General features: G+C 48.3%; 1 protein-coding gene across 2 annotated transcripts in view; it reads left to right on the top strand.

The window, feature by feature from the left end:
* The first annotated feature begins 577 nt into the window (after nucleotides 1–577).
* Nucleotides 578–14,459, top strand: part of OPCML (opioid binding protein/cell adhesion molecule like) — a 381,701-nt gene continuing 367,819 nt past the window's right edge. Inside the window, exon 1 of one of the 2 annotated variants that reach the window (XM_056544354.1) lies at nucleotides 578–740. In XM_056544354.1, coding sequence (XP_056400329.1) covers nucleotides 659–740 — 82 coding nt within the window. In that variant the 5' untranslated portion in view covers nucleotides 578–658. The remainder of the gene's footprint in view (nucleotides 741–14,459) is intronic. The other variant, XM_056544350.1, reaches the window with a different exon arrangement.

Raw genomic sequence — 14,459 nt, forward strand, 5'->3', positions numbered from 1 at the left:
CTCCATGGGCATGTATATCCTCAGGTAGGTAGTCTCCCCACCCAATAGGTAAATACATCCTTATGCAGGTAGTTCAATCACTTACAGTAAAAAAAAAATGTTGGTACTTAGGTAATCAGGTAGGTAGGTAACCAGGTAGGTAGACAGGTAGCCAGGTATTCAGTTAGCTAGTTGTGTAATAAGCCAGGGGAGGTAAATGGGTAGCTAGCTGGGTAGGTAGCCAGGTAGATACGTAGACAGGTATCTAGGTAATCAGTTAGCTAGTTGTGTAAGTAGCCAGGGAGGTAAATGGGTAGTTAGCTAGGTAGGTAGCCAGGTAGATAGGTAAAAAAGGAAGGTAAAAAGGAAGGAAGGAAGGAAGGAAGGAAGGAAGGTAGGTAGGTAGGTAGGTACACTGTACCCTCCTGTACTGTCCACAACACCCCTGTGCCTTTATATACTGTCAGGTAATAACTCCCATGAGGGCGGGGCGGAGGTATTAACTCTTGCAGGGCTGGTAACAGGTGCCGTGCTACCGGCAGGATTCAGCCAATGGCAGGCTGCGGGCGGGCTCAGTGCGCAGATAGATCGGCGGCGGCTCGGAGCTGTCACTGAGCGGAGGAGACCGAGGATCTCGGCTGCAGCATCTCCGGCACCTCTGTACCTCAGAGCCGACACCATGCGGGGGGTGCCCGCCGTGCTCCGCCGAGCCCTGTGCTGTCTGCTCGGTCCGGCGCTATCCGTGCTGCTCTCCACTGCAGGTACCGGCGCTGTGCGACACCGGCTGCATCTCACCCCGTGCCCCCTATACCTACTGCATAATACCCCGTGCCCCCGACACCTGCTGCATCTCACCCGACACCTGCTGCATGTCACCCCATGCCCCCCTATACCTACTGCATAATACCCCGTGCCCCCGACACCTGCTGCATCTCACCCGACACCTGCTGCATGTCACCCCTTGCCCCCCTATACCTACTGCATAATACCCCGTGCCCCCGACACCTGCTGCATCTCACCCGACACCTGCTGCATGTCACCCCTTGCCCCCCTATACCTACTGCATAATACCCCGTGCTCCCGATACCTGCTGCATCTCACCACATACCCCCGATACCTACTGCATAATACCCCGTGCCCCCGACACCTGCTGCATTTCACCCCCGACACCTGCTGCATCTCACCATCTGCCCCCGATACCTGCTGCATAATACCCTCTGCCCCCCCCCCACCCCTACTACGTAATACCCCGTGCCCCCGACACCTGCTGCATCTCACCCTCTGCCCCCTATACCTGCTGCATAATACCCCTGCCTCCCAACCCCTACTGCACCTCACCCTCTGCCCCCAACACCTGCTGCATCTCACCCTCTACCCCCGCATCTCACCCTTGCCCCCGACTGCATAACAGCCCCTGCCCCCCACCCCTGCTGCATCTCACCATGTGCCCCCCACCCCTGCTGCATCTCACCCCATGGCCCCAACACCTGCTGCATCTCACCCCCTGCCCTGCCCCCTACTGCATCTGAACCCTGACACCGGCTGCATATCGACCCTTACACCTGCTACTAAATACCCCCTTGCTCCCAACCCCTGCTGCATCTCACCCCCTGCCCAAGACCCCTGCTCCATCTCACCCCCTGCCCCGATCCCTGCTGCATCTCCCCCACTTCCTCCACCCCAACACCTGTTGCATCTTACCCCTGCCCGTCCCCTGCTGCATCTCACCCCCTACCCCCACTGCATCTCACCCTCTTCCCCAAACCTGCTACATCTCACCCTCTGCTCCGAAATCTGATGCATCTCACCCTCTACCCCCCCCCCCCTGCCGCATAACACCTCTGGCCCTGACACCTGCTGCATCTCACCCCCGCCGCTGACCCCTGCTGCATCTCACCCCCTACCCCCGCTGCATCTCACACTCTGCCCCAAACCTGCTGCATCTCACCCTCTGCCCCCGAAATCTGCTGCATCTCACCCCCTGCTCCCGAAATCTGCTGCATCTCACCCCTGGTCCTGACACCTGCTGCATCTTATCCCTTGCCTCTGACCCCTGCTGAATCTCACATTTCCTGTACTCACCCTCTGCCCCTGGAATCCTGCTACATTTTACCTTCTGCCCCCCCCCCCCCCAACACATGCTGCATGCCAATCCCTGCCCCCCAACACATGCTGCATCTCAACCCCTGTGCCCTAACACCTGCCGGATCTTAACACCTTTTCCCTACACCTTCTGTATGTAAGCACCTGTCCCCAACACCTGCTCCTCTAAACCCCTTTCCTCAACAATTGCTACAACTTAGCCCATGCCCCCAACACCTGCATCACCCCATCCTCTCTTCTTCTTCCCTAGCACCTGCTGTATCTCACCCTCTTTTTTTACCAGCACCTGCTGCACCTCGTCCCTTCTTCACCAGCACCTGCTGACATTCATTCCCTTCTTTCCCAGCACCTGCTGCAGCTTTCCCCCTTCTTTCCCAGCACCTACTGCACCCCGTTCTCTTCTTTCCCAGCACCTGCTGCACCCCGTTCTCTTCTTCCCCAGCACCTGCTGCACCTTGTTTCCTTCTTCCCCATCACCTGCTTCACTTTGTCCCCTTCTTCCCCAGCACCCACTGCACCTTATTTCCTCCTTCCCCAGCACCTGCTGCACCTAGTTCACTTCTTTCCCAGCACCTGCTGCACCTTGTTCCCTTCTTCCCCGTTACTTGCTGCACCTCCTTCCATTCTTCACCTGTACCTGCTGCACCTCGTTACCTTCTTCGCCAGCACCTGCTGCCCCTTGTACCCTTCTTCCCAAGCACCTGCTGCACCTCATTCCCTTCTTCCTCAGCACCTTCTGCACCTCGTTCCTTTCTTCCCCCATCACCTGCTGCACCTTGTACCCTTCTTCCCCAGCACCTGCTGCACCTCGTTACCTTCTTTCCCAGCACCTACTGCACCTTGTACCCTTCTTCCCCAGCACTCGCTGCACCTCATTCCCTTCTTCCCGAGCACCTGCTGCACCTTGTACCCTTCTTCCCCAGCACCTACTCCACCTTGTACCCTTCTTCCCCAGCACTCTCTGCACCTCATTCCCTTCTTCCCGAGCACCTGCTGCACCTTGTACCCTTCTTCCCCAGCACTCGCTGCACCTCATTCCCTTCTTCCCGAGCACCTGCTGCACTTTGTACCCTTCTTCCCCAGCACCTACTGCACCTTGTACCCTTCTTCCCCAGCACTCGCTGCACCTCATTCTCTTCTTCCCGAGCACCTGCTGCACCTTGTACCCTTCTTCCCCAGCACCTGCTGCACCTCATTCCCTTCTTCCCCAGCACCTGCTGCACCCCATTCCCTTCTTCCCGAGCACCTGCTGCACCTTGTACCCTTCTCCCCCAGCACTCGCTGCACCTCATTCCCTTCTTCCCCAGCACCTGCTGCACCTCATTCCCTTGTACCTCAGCACCTGCTGCACCTCATTCCCTTCTTCCCGAGCACCTGCTGCACCTTGTACCCTTCTTCCCCAGCATCTGCTTCACCTCGTTCCCTTCTTTTCCAGCACCTATTGCATTTTGTACCCTTCTTCCCCAGCACCCGCTGTTCTGCTTTCAATATATTCTTTTTATTCTGTATATTCTCTATGACTGTGGATGAGGCAGATGTCCTCCACGAGTTTCCTCTCATTTGGGTGATTTGGCGTGCTGGTTTGGGATGAGGGGCGTACTGCTGGACAGGACTAAGCAAGACATCCCATACAGGAGTCAGATAGTTGGCTAGATGCTGGTGCAGAGTGATGGCCGCGCGTTGGGCTATATTAACCATATGAACTATTCACTAACTATATTAACTATTAAAGGCGTTGTGGTGGACTATAAAAACGTCTGCTTCCTTTATAAAACATCATCAGGTTGTGTGTGGCATTACAGCTCGGCCCCAGTCAATTACAATGGAGCTGAGCTCCAATACCAGACACAAACAACAGACAGGTGAGGGGCTGTTTCTGGTACAAAACAGACACGTTTTTCTAATCTTGTACAACCCCTTTAAGTAACGCCTGCGGTCCAAGACGGGCACTAAGGTGTCGGCAGCTTAGTATAGCCCTGTGGATGCGGCTATGTGTGTCTTTAATTAAAGGGAAATGAAGGATTTGAAAAACATATCTGCTGTCTTCCAAAAACAGCACCACACCTTTCCTCAGGTTGTTTGTGGTATTATAACTCATTCTGAGCTGCAATACCGCACACAACCTGAGATTTTCCTTATCCTAGCTAACTCATTTTAATAGAAAAATATTGCTACAAAAGTTTGTATGGCTGTGGCCGTAGGTTTAGCTTGGGTTTAATGCACACTGCAGTCTCCTCAATGGGTTGTGTGTTAAAGGGGTACTCCCCTGGCCAGCATTCGGAACTAAATGTTCTGAACACTGTTTTCGCACTGTGGGGGTGGCTGTGACATTACAAGGGGGCATGGCCAACCCCCGCAGCACGAAAGCAGAGTTCGGAACATTTAGTTCCGAGCGCTGTCCAGTGGAGTACTCCTTTAAAGGTTTTGTATCTGTACCTGTTACTATTATAGTCGTAAAATGTGACCTAAAAAATTTAGTAAATGACCTGCAGCCAAAAACCTAAGGATGCAGGGAGCATATCCTTTATTGGATTTTGGGCTCAGTAGGTTTGGGCAGCAGCTGCGTGTACTGTGTGTGCCTTATTGCTGCCATCAGCAGAGCCCATCCGACTGCTCCAGTGGGGGAGTGGATGACCTAATGTTGGTAGCGCTTGGTAATGGATATGCAGGCTGCCAGAATAGAGCCGAGTGTACTGGCAGCACTGTATCTAAGTCTGTGGTTATCTGATAAGCCCACAAGTTAGAAGGATCAGATGTGATGGGGGACCTTGGACCTAACCATTCAAAACAATGGTTACTTAAAGGGGTACTCTGGTGGAATTTTTTTTTTTAATCAACTGGTGCCAAAAAGGTAAACAGATTTGTAAATTACTTCTATTTAAAAATCTTAATCTTTCCAGTACTTATCAGCTGCTGTATGCTCCAAAGGAAGTTCTTCTCTTATTTTAATTTATTTTCTGTCTGACCACAGTGCTCTCTGTTGACACATCTGTCCATGTCAGGAACTGTCCAGAGTAGGAGCAAATCCCCATAGCAAACCTATCCTGCTCTGGACCGTTACTGACATGGACAGAGGTGTCAGTAGAGAGCACTGTGGTCAGACAGAAAAAAAAATTCAAAAAGAAAAGAACTTCTGTGGTATACAGCAGCTGATAAGTACTGGAAGGATTAAGATTTTTAAATAGAAGTAATTTACAAATCTGTTTAACTTTCTGGCACCAGTTGATTTAAAAAAAATTGTTTTCCATGGAGTACCCCTTTAAAGGGGAACTACGGTACTAAACAGCTTATTCCCTTTCCACAGGATAAGGGATAAGTTTCTGATCTTGAGATCAAACGTAGAGCCACACAGAACCTTAAAGCGGAGCTCTAGTACTTAAAGTTGTACTCTGGTGGACGGTGGAAAACATTTTTTTTAAATCAACTGGTGCCAGAAAGTTAAACAGATTTGTAAATGACTTCTATTAAAAAATCTTTACCCTTCCAGTACTTTTTAGCAGCTGTATACTGTATACTAATTTCTTTTTTCTCTTGTCCACAGTGCTCTCTGCTGCCACCTCTGTCCGTGTCCGGAACTGTCCAGAGCAGCATAGGTTTTCAATTTGGATTTTCTCCTGCTCTGGACAGTTCCTGATATGGGCATCAGGTGTCAGCAGAGAGCACTGTGGATAAGACAAAAAATAAATAAAAAAAATAAAAGAATTTCTTCTGTAGCATACAGCTGCTAAAAAGTACTGGAAGGGTAAAGATTTTTTAATAGAAGTCATTTGCAAACCTGTTTAACTTTCTGGCACCAGTTGATTTAAAAAAAAAAAATTTCCACCGGAGTACCCCTTTAACAACTTATCCAGGGGAGGGGGGTCTGACAGCTGGGACCCCCCCGCAATCTCCTTACCGGTGCCCCGGCTCTCCCCATGCATGAAGGTACACATGCATGTGCGCATGGGGAGAGCCTGGGCACTTGGTAGGAGAATTCGGGGGGGTCCAGGCTGTCGGACCCCCTGTGATCAGACACTTATCCCCAATCCTGTGGATAAATTGGTAAGTACTGGAGCTCCACTTTAAGGTTCTGTGTGGCTCTACGTTTGATCTACGTGATGGACAAAGTTCGCTCCGTGCACCAGATGTCTGGGGTGCTGCAGCCGAGATCGCGGGGGTCCCCATTGACGGGACCCCCGTGATCAGACATCTTATGCCCCTATCGTTTGGATAGGGGATAAGATGTCTAGGGGCAGAGTACCCCTTTAACATTGATAGTGGACATAAGGATATCCATTGTGTGGAGATGCTTTGCTGCAAGATGTGGTTCACTAGTCTCTTTTTGGTTTCACTTACCTGAGGGGCAGTTGTCGCACATGTTGGATCCCAGTGTTGTCCCATTGAACATGTGCAGATGGCGCCACTGTTCCCATGGTGGCATGCAGGTCATATGTTATAATGTGTGTAACTACCAGATCGGTCCTAGGTATAAGGCTACAGAGTAATAGTACACAACCTTCTGATGCTGGTCTCCTAGTTTGGGAATTTTTCTGTCACTGTCAATTCTGGTTGTCTTCTTCAGGTTGGTCTCGGAAAGTGGCTTTTAGACATTTGAGGGTTGTTAAAGAAGCCAGGAGGTCCCCAAGTGGTCATAGGTTTTATTGGACCTAATTAAGGGCACATGTGGATATTTAGCAAATTTGCTATTATTTGGATATTTGGAAATGTGGCGTCTCCATAAACAGCAATGCATTTCCGAGTGGAATTCACAGAAACAACGAACATGTTCATTGTTTCTGCTGATGCCAAAATTTGGATTTCTGCGGCAGATGTTTCTGCCACAGAAATTCTGCCAAGTATATGGTGCAGCAGAATCCCATCGGAATCAATGGGACTCTTATGCAGCGGAATTTCCAAGCAGAATATTTCGGCAAAATTCCATTCAGAAATCCTGCAGTGTGAATATAGCCTAATAGCTAAGCTCAGACTCCAGTTCCAGCCTCACTGTGAATATATAGTGGGCTGTCCTAATTAGCTCCTCCCTACCATAGAACTTTCTACATTATATGTACAGTATACAGGCAATCTTTATGGCCTGCAGTCTTACAGATTACCAGTAGATGGCACAGTGCCCTGGTACCCTGCATCATCACTACGTCAGGCGTGTTTCTCTCTCTCACCCTCAGGAAGGTGTCGTTATTACCTCAGTCCTCTCATTGACACCCACGTTTCAACCCACAACACATACTGTGCAGGTGATCTCTCATTAACCCTTTTCAACCTATCCATTATGATCCTTACAGATGGCAGCCAAGCTTGTGAGATGAATAGGCCTAGAATATTCATATTGTGAGCCCCCTGAATGTTAATCTTGGGGTGCTCCTGGTATTAATAGACACCTTCATTGGTCACAGTATAGAAACCATATTCCTTCACTAGATTTCCTTTTTTCAGCAGTGATCCTGACACAGCTTTGCTCCCAACCATTACCCCCCACATATTGCCACCCACTCATATATTCAGTGAGGTTCATGGAGCTTTAGTACCCCGTATTGGACCTTACTGGGGATTTTTAAAATGCTGATCAGGGGTACACAACCGGCCCGGGAGAAGTGACTGATAGGCTCCCAACAGAACCTGTTACCCCAATGTGTAGGACCACAGAAGGCTTCCATCCCTCATGGGCATGTCATACAGGGAAACCAGGGCCTTGCTAATAGTGTCCTGACCCTACCCCCTGATCCTTCTGCCTGCTGCCCCCCACCCTTACTACCCCAGGCCCTTCTGCTCTCTGGAACCCCCCCCCCCCCCCCCCCCTTTCCCTCTACCTCAGGCCTTTTTGCTTTCTGTCAATGGCCCTTCTGCTTGCTGACCTCTCTCTCCTAAGCTCTTCTGCTGTTTCACCCCTCCCCCCCCACCCGTGGCCCTTCTGTTTACTGACCTCCCTTCCCCAAACTCTTCTGCTCTCTGACCCCCTCCCCCTTGGTTTCCGCCGCTCGCAATTTCTCGCAGAAGATCAGCACTAATGAGGCTGCTGACATTTCTGATCTCTGGACACTGCATTGTAATTTAGTCACTGAAATGTCAGCAATGCCGGTCATATAAACCCACAAGTGTGACCTGACCCCAGGGTCTATGCCATGTTAGACATGAAACGCACATCATCTGTTAACCCTTAGGTGAAAGTTAATAATGGCATACCCCTTGCACAAGAGTGACAAAAATCAAGATTTCCCCTTCCCAAGCTGTTGGGCTAAAGGCTGGGAGATGCTGAATTTATTCTCAGGCCGCGACAAGACTGTTGGTTATGTAAGGACAGCAGAGACGTGTTAGGGACAGGACCCCTGCTTGTCAATGGTATCCCATCTAGCGATGGTGCCTTATTCTGGAGGAATAAGAGATGTGTAGGCCTCGTGGCATTCTGTGAGGTGCATGGGAGGGGGCCTGCCGAATTCTCTGAGATCCTGGGTCAAGGGACCTGCTTCTTGTGACTCCGTAATCTACAAATTACTACAGATGTTGGGTGCTGCTTCTGGGCAAGTTCCAAAGCTGGGATCTTATGTGAACTGTTAGGTCCCCTCTGCCCCCAGCAGGGGTGTGAAAATTTATGGGCACAGTCAGATCAAAAAACTTTTTAGATGTTGTTACTGAAAAAAAAGTAAAACCTTTTGTAATATGGTTGTTTAAAATCTTTTGAATATTTAATAACTGGGACACTAACCAGTCCTGCAGCAGCATCAGGCTTGTCCATGAGTCGTGAACAAGAGATGACTCATGGACAAGGCTGCATGATAAGACCCACCAATCACCTCCCACCACCACAAGGGAGGGACACGCCCCCTCCCACCACACACCAATCACCTCCCACCACCACAAGGGAGGGACACGCCCCCTCCCACCACACACCAATCACCTCCCACCACCACAAGGGAGGGACACGTCTGAGAGGATTTCTAAGGCTCTTTTCACACTATAAATTAATCCGTCTTAAACACTTGTTTTAATGTTCCGTTCTGAAAACCCTTAAAATCGGCCGTTAAAAAAATCCCATTATACTCTATGGGATTTTTACATTATCCATTTTAACCCGTCATAGCCCGTTAATAATAACGGACGTTATTTTGTGACGGGAGAAAGAACAGAAAGAATAGTGCACGCCTGGCGCCCGGAACTGTATGTCTTAGGCGTTAGGCAATATGATTTCAACAACCTTTCTCCAGGGCACATGGCTTGACTTGCTTTGGAAGGACCATCAAGGATGGACACTGAGCAAGTCTTTTCTTGTCTTTTTCTTTTTTTTTTCTTTTTGTTATTGCTTCAAAAGGGGATGTGATTTCCAAAGAAGAAAGTCTAAGCTTATTTCACACAACAAAATTTCCAAGCGGAATTCCTTTTTAAAATTTTGATTAGAAATTCCTGCAAATTTGTTATACAGTGCCCACTATGGAATTTTAGCAAATTCTACTGCCTAAGAAATTATCTTACTTAGTGTACGTTCACACTGCGGAATCTCCACTCGCAGAATTCCACGAGCGGAGATTCTGTCTGGCGGCCGCCGACAAAAATAGTTTGGCGGTAGGGCCGCACAACACTGCGCCATCACCATTGACGGCTATGCAGTGCTTGCGGAATTCGGCACAAAGAATGAACATGTTCATTCTCTGTACGGAACAATTTCAGCCGGTGAAATTCCTCAGTGTGAACGGGTCTTGCGGAAGACCCATTCACACTGATGGTAATGTAGTGTGAACGTACCCTTATTCTTTTGGCCGAATCTGTGTGGAATACATTTCCTTAGTCTGAACCCAGCCTAAATGCTGCACATTTTGTGAAAATCTGTATTTGCCTGTATGAAGTGTAAATGTTTTCTAAGCCATGAACATATCACACCCCAGATGAGAGGTGAGAGCCAACCCTACGGCAGGGTCACATTCCCCCATCTCTTTCCCGCCATATAAGCAGCAACATAAGAGTTGAGTCCTTAGAACAATAGGGGCAAGATCTGATATTGTGTCTGGGGTCTGTCTTGGAGGGGCAAGCTGTGCATAGCTAGCTTTCCCCCTGACTGGTGAGCAGTTAAGGGGTTAAAAAATATACAGGCAAGGTTTTTTGCCCCCTCCCCGCCTGTAAACCTTGTTGGTAACTATAGTGGTATGTCCCATGGGTGGGGGGGAAGGAGTGCACCAATCAGGGGTTTAATAGTTTCCCGGGCTTTCAGGGGCCCTCCCCTGGGTATTTATAGCTGTGGTGCCTCCCTTCCCCCCTCAATCTGCCCAGGACCCGGAGTTTTGCCCTCCCTTTTTTGTATCTCTGTTTATTGTAAGTCACAGCTTGGCGGTAAGAAGATGGTGAAAGCGGGTCAACCCGGGGTAGACCTCCACACAGGACAGTGTGGCAGCACCTCTCGGGTTGGCAAGAAGCCAATCGGTGTCTTTGTTACAGTTAAATTGTTATTTATATTAAGTAATTTTATAAATAAAACTGTGGCCGATCCCCACCCACGAAAAAGTTGAATTGTTGTGGTGTCAGTTATTATTTAATTATTTATTGTAGTATGGGGGAGGGGTAGTTATAGCCTGCTAGAAGGTAATTGGGTCTCAACAGTCTTCAAAATCCATGAAAACAGGCCCCAGCCTTCGTTGTGCACCTCCCCCTCTTTGGTATATCAGGTAGCGGGTCAGACTACACCCTTCCCCCTTTTGTGGTATATCAGCCACCAGCGGGTAGAGTTGATTACATCTCTGATATCAATATCCTTAGGCCCCAGCACATCCGACCCACTGGTGGAACTGGTCAAATTCTTGTTGATCAAAGTCTTTATAGATCCTTTCTCTTGAAACCCTGAGATCCCTGTGATCAGGATTTGATGGGAGAGGAAGAAAAGTGGATATTGGGATGACACAGGAACATGCTGTGGACTGATATGATGTAGACAGGAGCCTTTCCATCAATATATAATAATATGTATTACTGTAGAATATAAGATCAGATATAGAGAGATCAGCTTGAATGCCTACAAATCTTTCCAGATATTGGCCCTGATTTAATATTGTAAACCCAACCTGTTTTGTCGGGTTGTGCACCAGAAAATTCTGTCTGTGCCAGAATGTGCCCCAGAATTTGTGCCAGAATAAAAAACAAAAACAAAAAAAAAAAAACAGACCAACTCTCCATTTACTGAGAAAACCTGAAAAGGGGGCATAGTCACCAAAACAGGGGGCATGTCCACTAATGTGGTAGCTTGGGGGGTGTAGGGTATGGGGAGTATTAAAGGTAATAAAGGGTGTTTGTTAACCCTTGCTATTCGTGACGCCAGGGTGTGGGCTCCTCAATAAAGCTTTTCCAACTGCCGCCTTTCCCAGGAACGATAGGGAGTTAGATGGTACTGAGTTTAAGTAGTGAGTAATAATTTATTGTCCACAACCGGAAAGCTTCTGTAAACAACGTTAACTTTACTGAAGACTTTCTGTACACTTCATCAACATAACAGTCTCTCATCCATACAGCTTCCTTTTGGAGATTGACAATGGTTGGGACTTTAGCTTTAAGAGTCTCTAGACTATTGCGCTGCTCCACTGGATTTAGGGGAATTAGTTGCGGTCCAGTAGTCAGGCTAGTATTAGCAGGGATTAAGCAGAGAGTAAGACTCACGATTTTTGGTTCTGCTGAGGCCGTAGGTTTTGAGGCCTAGCGTGTCGTTAAAAGTTGCGTAGCACACCGTCCGGTATCCACGAGAGCAGCAACCCAAGAGAACGATAATTGGATGCAGCTCCCTTAAATGGGCAGGGGCTGGACTAACGCTAATTGGTCCATACGGATGTCAATCACCATTACAGAGAATGCTGGGTAACACGTGACCCAAGGACCTCCTAAGGTCCTCCAACATACCATAGAGGTTACTAGCTTGGTCACATGACCTCAGGTCCTGCGACGCTGAACAAGGTAAGTACTATACATTCCTATATAATATAGATAGAATTACTAATATATACATTTATTAATATACAAGTTAAACTTAAGGAGAGGCGACTAGGGGCTGTCCCACCTGAGGAACCCTACCTGAACGTAGTTACTCTGACTTTGGGGACCTCGACACTAGGTACTGGATGCAATACGGTATGGGGACACCACACTAAGAGGTTTCCACAGAAAATGTAGTGGATTTCAGCTGAGGAAAACCCCTCAGATCAGAGCGGGTGTAAAACAGCAAAATGTAGGGAAAAGTGCAAAATGTAGGGAAAGCTTAGTAAATACCGTGGAAAAATATCTGTAGGCAATCAAAACCCACAAAGAAACCTACACTCCACTCTTAGTAAATCAGGGCCATTATATCTGGATTGCCTGTCCCACAATGATCAGATACGTTGTATCCACATTTACTTTACATGTTGATCACATTATATTGTATTCACATTGACATTCCCACAATGATCAGAAACTCTAAATTCCCCATGATGATCAGATATTCTAAATTTTCCATGTTGATCAGATATGTTGCATCCACATCACAGAGAACAGAATTAACACAATTTCATTAATATGTGGCCCCTGCCTCCAGGATGGGCCCTGCTTTGAGCTTGTGGTTTGATTTGTGGTGGTGTCCCCTTGTTAATTTGATTCTAGGTGATCCAAAATTTCAGCAATTCAGAACCAACTGTTGTGACTTGTGTCCCTCTGAAGATTATATAGGCCCAGATTTATCAAACTGTGTGAGAGAAAAAAATGGAGGGATTTTCCTACAGTGACCAATCACAGCTCAGCTAAGGAGCTCTGGTAAAGTGAAAGCTAAGCTGTGATTGGTTGCTGTGGGAAAATCCCTCCATTTTTTCTTTCACACAGTTTGATAAATCTGGGCCTAGGTGTATAGAGGAAATTGAACATTGGGGGAGATTTATCAAAACCTGCCCAGAGGAAATGTTGCTGAGTTGCTAATAGCAACCAATCAGATCACTTCTTTCATTTTTTTAAAAGGCCTGTGAAAAATGAAAGAAGCGATCTGATTGGTTGCTATGGGCAACTCAGCAACTTTTCCTCTGGACGGGTTTTGATAAATCTCCCCAATTGTGAATAGTGGAGCCCTGATTGGGGCAAAGAGCTTACAACCCACACTGCTGTCCATGGAGCATGTCTATACAATGCAGTACCTGAGAGTACAACTTCCCTGCTGCACATACTACCCAGCGCTCCAACCTCCAGGGGCATTTACATCCATATGTCTCCAAAATGTCTGAGAAGCTTAACCCTGTACTTGTCCACTCTTGCAGCATGTCTACTCCAGTCACCTACAGAGCTGCACTCACTATTCTGCTGAAATATAATTTTTTATACTCTAGTCACATCCAGAGTAGGGCTGGGCTGCACGGTATGAATTTTAACCCATACCGCAATACCGGTTTGGCCCCTCCCCCTCGGGAATGAATGAATTGTCAGCCCAGCGCTGCGCTGTCCCCACATCGGGGAACTAATCATATGTGATCCGTGAGCGCTGTTCTGCCCCCCCCCCAAAATTAATTATTAGCACAGTGCTGCGCTGTCCCCATCAGGGTACTACTCACATATGTCACCCGCAAGCGTTGCGGCCTCCGGAGCTGACACTCTATACCAGTGGTCTTCAACCTCCAGATGTTGCAAAATTACAACTCCCAGCATGCCCGGACATGCTGGGAGTTGTAATTTTGCAACATCTGGAGGTCCACAGGTTGAAGACCACTGCTCTATACTGTATCCCTATGCCCGGGCTGCAAAAGGTAAACAAAATCTATTTTAACTCACCTTCCCTGTCGGTCCGGACCAGCTTCCTAGGGAATGGAACGTCGGAAAGCTGTCAGCTTATCACTGGCCGCAGAGATATTCCGCTTCGGCCGGTGATAGGTTGAGCGCACTGTCATGTAAGAAGCCGGCTTCTTACATGACAGTGGGCTCAGCCTATCACTGGTCGAGGCGGAACATCGCTGCGGCCGGTGATAGGCTGACGGCTCTCCGACGTTCACGTCCCCAGGAAGAGTGAAAGGCCGATATAGGAACATGCGTTAAAGTTTATTTTTGTTTATCTTTTGCAGCCCGGGCATAGGGATACAGCTATAGAGTGTAAGTGCCGGCGGCCGCAACAAACAGGAGGACGAGGAGGGCAGCGCTTGCGGGTGATATGTGAGTAGAACTCCGATGAGGACAGCACAGCGCTGGGCTCATAATAAAAAAATTTTATTGGGGGGGGGGGAATACCGTCATATACTGTGGAACCGCCATAAGTTACAAAAATACCGGGATACACATATTTGGCCATACCGCCCAGCCCTAATCCAGAGCTGCAGTCGCTATGCTGCTGTTACATCATGTCTTATAGTACAGTCACATCCAGAGCTGCAGTCGCTATGCTGCTGTTACATCATTGTCTTATA

Source organism: Hyla sarda, chromosome 10 (genome assembly GCF_029499605.1).
Source record: "Hyla sarda isolate aHylSar1 chromosome 10, aHylSar1.hap1, whole genome shotgun sequence".
NCBI classification, from domain to species: domain Eukaryota; kingdom Metazoa; phylum Chordata; class Amphibia; order Anura; family Hylidae; genus Hyla; species Hyla sarda.